This window comes from Cherax quadricarinatus, chromosome 5 (genome assembly GCF_038502225.1).
Source record: "Cherax quadricarinatus isolate ZL_2023a chromosome 5, ASM3850222v1, whole genome shotgun sequence".
NCBI classification, from domain to species: Eukaryota; Metazoa; Arthropoda; class Malacostraca; order Decapoda; family Parastacidae; genus Cherax; species Cherax quadricarinatus.
The window spans coordinates 75,199,816-75,204,815 of record NC_091296.1 but is presented as its reverse complement, the minus strand read 5'-3'; the positions used below and the strand labels follow the sequence as shown (position 1 = coordinate 75,204,815).

Sequence of the window (5,000 nt, the reverse complement as noted above, 5' to 3'; positions counted from 1 at the left end):
TCCTCACCCGAGAACTGTCTGTATGAGGGTAGAACTGCTAGGCTGCCCTTATACAGGTGAGTACCCTGACCTCTCTCTCTCTCTCTTTCTCTCTCTCTCTTTTTCTCTCTCTCTTTTTCTCTCTCTCTCTTTCCCTACCATTCTAACGGACACTCATACAGTCTGGAACACATTCATACAGTCTGGAACACATTCAGACAGTCTGGAACACATTCAGACAGTCTGGAACACATTCTTACAGTCTGGAACACATTCAGACATAGTCTGGAAAAAAATACAAGATAACTCTAAGGTATCGACACGCCAGGTTTCACTTACTGCTGCGTCTTCAGTCGTCAAATTCACTCTTTACACTCATTCCCTCTCACTTGCATACAGCCCATACCTGAGTGACTGCTAGTTACGAAGCGATGGGTAGAGAGAGAGAGATAGAGAGAGAGAGAGAGAGAGAGAGAGAGAGAGAGAGAGATGCCATGAGAATCTCTGGAAATTTTCTCGTGAGTGTAGAGAGAGATGGAGAGGGAGTTGAGATACGGTTGAATGGTCAACCATTAGTGGTCTGGAAGGGTGAAGCTAGTGGAATACACGATGTAGAAAGTGTGTACTTGAGGGAGAGAGGCAGAGAAAAAAAAAGGAGAGAGAGAGAGAGAGTGGTAAGTAGGACGAGAGAGCGGGAGGGAGACAGTCAAGGAAGGTAGAGGGGGGGAAGGAAGGTATTGGAATGAAAGAAGGGAGGGGCATACAGGGAGAGAGAAAGGTCATGGGGGTAAACATTGAAGGGATGGAGTAAGAGACAGAGTAAGGGAGATAGTGAGGGAGGAATTAAAAGGCGGAAATTGTCGTCATTTATCTGTGAATTCTATCTGCGTGTGAGGGAGAACAGCATGGTGGTGTGGGAGAACAGCATGGTGGTGTGGGAGAACAGCATGGTGATGAGGGAGAACAGCATAGTGGTGTGGGAGAATAGCATGGTGGTGTGGGACAACAGCATGGTGGTGAGGGAGAACAGCATGGTAGTGAGGGAGAACAGCATGGTGGTGAGGGAGAACAGCATGGTGGTGTGGGAGAACAGCATGGTGATGAGGGAGAACAGCATGGTGGTGAGGGAGAACAGCATGGTGGTGAGGGAGAACAGCATGGTGGTGAGGGAGAACAGCATGGTGGTGAGGGAGAACAGCATGGTGGTGAGGGAGAACAGAATGGTGGTGAGGGAGAACAGCATAGTGGTGAGAGAGAACAGCATGGTGGTGTGGGAGAACAGCATGGTGGTGAGGGAGAACAGCATGGTGATGAGGGAGAACAGCATGGTGGTCAGGGAGAACAGCATGGTGGTGGGGGAGAACAGCATGGTGGTGAGGGGGAGTACCATGATGGTGAGGAAGAACAGCATGGTGGTGTGGGAGAACAGCATGGTGGTGAGGGGGAGTAGCTTGATGGTGAGGGATAGTAGCATGGTGGTGAGGGACAGTAGCATGGTGGTGAGGGACAGTAGCATGGTGGTGAGGGACAGTAGCATGGTGGTGAGGGAGAGTAGCATGATGGTGAGGGAGAGTAGCATGGTGGTGAGGGACAGTAGCATGATGGTGAGGGACAGTAGCATGGTGGTGAGGGACAGTAGCATGGTGGTGAGGGACAGTAGCATGATGGTGAGGGAGAGTAGCATGATGGTGAGGGACAGTAGCATGATGGTGAGGGACAGTAGCATGGTGGTGAGGGACATACAGTGGTGGTGAGGGAGAGTAGCAAGATGGTGAAGGAGAGTAGCATGGTGGTGAGGGACAGTAGCATGATGGTGAGGGACAGTAGCATGGTGGTGAGGGACAGTAGCATGGTGGTGAGGGACAGTAGCATGGTGGTGAGGGACAGTAGCATGATGGTGAGGGAGAGTAGCATGATGGTGAAGGAGAGTAGCATGGTGGTGAGGGACAGTAGCATGGTGGTGAGGGACAGTAGCATGATGGTGAGGGACAGTAGCATGATGGTGAAGGAGAGTAGCATGGTGGTGAGGGACAGTAGCATGCTGGTGAGGAGGCAGTAGCATGGTGGTGAGGACAGTATAGCAGGTGAGGGACAGTAGCATGGTGGTGAGGGACAGTAGCATGATGGTGAGGGAGAGTAGCATGGTGGTGAAGGAGAGTAGCATGGTGGTGAGGGAGAGTAGCATGATGGTGAAGGAGAGTAGCATGGTGGTGAGGGACAGTAGCATGATGGTGAGGGACAGTAGCATGGTGGTGAGGGACAGTAGCATGGTGGTGAGGGACAGTAGCATGGTGGTGAGGGACAGTAGCATGGTGGTGAGGGACAGTAGCATGGTGGTGAGGGACAGTAGCATGGTGGTGAGGGACAGTAGCATGGTGGTGAGGGAGAGTAGCATGGTGGTGAGGGAGAGTAGCATGGTGGTGAGGGACAGTAGCATGGTGGTGAGGGACAGTAGCATGGTGGTGAGGGAGAGTAGCATGATGGTGAGGGACAGTAGCATGGTGGTGAGGGACAGTAGCATGATGGTGAGGGACAGTAGCATGGTGGTGAGGGACAGTAGCATGATGGTGAGGGACAGTAGCATGATGGTGAGGGACAGTAGCATGGTGGTGAGGGACAGTAGCATGGTGGTGAGGGAGAGTAGCATGGTGGTGAGGGACAGTAGCATGATGGTGAGGGACAGTAGCATGGTGGTGAGGGACAGTAGCATGGTGGTGAGGGACAGTAGCATGATGGTGAGGGACAGTAGCATGGTGGTGAGGGACAGTAGCATGATGGTGAGGGACAGTAGCATGATGGTGAGGGACAGTAGCATGGTGGTGAGGGAGAGTAGCATGGTGGTGAGAGACAGTAGCATGATGGTGAGGGACAGTAGCATGATGGTGAGGGACAGTAGCATGGTGGTGAGGGAGAGTAGCATGATGGTGAGGGACAGTAGCATGGTGGTGAGGGAGAGTAGCATGGAGGTGAGGGAGAGTAGCATGATGGTGAGGCAGAGTAGCATGATGGTGAGGGAGAGTAGCATGATGGTGAGGGACAGTAGCATGATGGTGAGGGACAGTAGCATGGTGGTGAGGCACAGTAGCATGGTGGTGAGGGACAGTAGCATGGTGGTGAGGGAGAGCATGGTGGTGAGGGACAGTAGCATGGTGGTGAGGGACAGTAGCATGGTGGTGAGGGACAGTAGCATGGTGGTGAGGGACAGTAGCATGGTGGTGAGGGACAGTAGCATGGTGGTGAGGGAGAGTAGCATGGTGGTGAGGGACAGTAGCATGGTGGTGAGGGACAGTAGCATGGTGGTGAGGGACAGTAGCATGGTGGTGAGGGACAGTAGCATGGTGGTGAGGAGATAGCATGGTGGTGAGGACAGTAGCATGATGGTGAGGACAGACTAGCATGGTGGAGGTGAGGACAGTACATGGTGGTGAGGACAGTAGCATGGTGGTGAGGACAGTAGCATGGTGGTGAGGAGATAGCATGGTGGTGAGGACAGTAGCATGGTGGTGAGGACAAGTACATGGTGGTGAGGACAGTAGCATGGTGGTGAGGGACAGTAGCATGGTGGTGAGGACAGTAGCATGGTAGGTGAGGACAGTATGATGGTGAGGACAGTAGCATGGTGGTGAGGAGTAGCATGGTGGTGAGGACAGTAGCATGGTGGTGAGGACAGTAGCATGGTGGTGAGGGACAGTAGCATGGTGGTGAGGGACAGTAGCATGGTGGTGAGGGACAGTAGCATGGTGGTGAGGGACAGTAGCATGGCCTCAGCTCAATATCATTTTGGGGTGAAATGAGTTCTTCCTCCACCATTCCTGTTTCCTCATTGGTAATATCTGAAATCTGTCAGCCATGTCTGTATGCAGCACATTCAGGTGTGCACAATACACTTGAAGGTCATCGTCTGGTTTGCTCTTCTCCAGTTCATAGAGACTGGAAAACTGGAAGAGCCACGACAGGTTATGTTACGTCTGAATAACTGTCACCTGGACAGAAAAATGGAAAAGGTTGATTTAACTTTGGTAATGTTATTAACCTTATTTCCATGTAATTTGTGACTACATCTGATAAATAAGCAATTTAATCTTTGATGTTTCTGAGTTCATCACATAGAACAGAATTAGTTTCCCTTCGAGAGTCATCTAACTTCTGTCCGTAACAACAAATCTTAAAAATTTTCCTCACTCTCAGTAAATATCATTCCAGCCACAACAAAATACAGCAGGAAAATTTAAGGAAATATATAGCAATGCATTTACTAAGAAAAGTACATTACACAATAAAACAAGTGTCAACAGTAAACTAAAACTCCAAATTCTTAAGAACTACAAATGACGGTCTTATCACAGCTGATCACACACTGGCGTCCCTCCATCAGTACCACTAAGTCATATCTTTATTATATTATACTTTAAAATGTGCGTTACAAGAGTGAAGATAACTTGCAGTACGTACCAATCTATTCTTGGTCCTTGCAGAGCGTCTGCTGTCTGATCTGGCCGGCCTGTGGCGTATGGCGCGTCCGAACAAACGTTTCGACTTTTAGCTCCGACTTCGGACCACAAAATAAAATAGAAATATGTTTTCGTGTAAAACTCTATGCTAATTTTATTCTTTGTAAAGCATCGGTGTTACTTAAATGTTCGTAGCTTAGATTTTGGCATATAGATTTTGTATATCAAACCCCCTCTTGGTTCTGACGCCACCTTGCCGCTCCCCTACCGCCCCCTTTTTCCTTAAAACTCCCCTGGATCCTTCCACCGTCCCTAGGGAGGGGGCGGTACCGCCCAATTTGGAAATCATTGCTGTAAGGTAATCAAGATAATCTTGAGGGTTATCTGGACGAGAGAGACCAGAGAGTACCACTCACGACCTTGTAGGCAGGGGAATCCTGCTCCTCTCTGTGCCTCTCACCAGGATACGAGGATTAGGGAACACAGGATGAAGGAAAATTGGCTACTTTGCTTGTGGAATGTCGCTGTGATACTCATGCCTATGAGCGTGCCTTTGTGAGCATGCCTTTG

The 5,000-nt window shown here is 50.0% G+C and overlaps 1 protein-coding gene across 3 annotated transcripts in view; it reads left to right on the top strand.

Annotated features, from left to right (window-relative positions):
• The window catches only part of LOC128684751 (discoidin domain-containing receptor 2-like), a 437,491-nt gene that overhangs the window by 333,108 nt on the left and 99,383 nt on the right, over positions 1 to 5,000 (top strand). For all 3 annotated transcript variants that reach the window (XM_070104357.1, XM_070104351.1, XM_070104350.1), the window contains exon 4: positions 1 to 56. This exon is cut by the window's left edge and continues 92 nt beyond it. In XM_070104357.1, coding sequence (XP_069960458.1) covers positions 1 to 56 — 56 coding nt within the window. The remainder of the gene's footprint in view (positions 57 to 5,000) is intronic.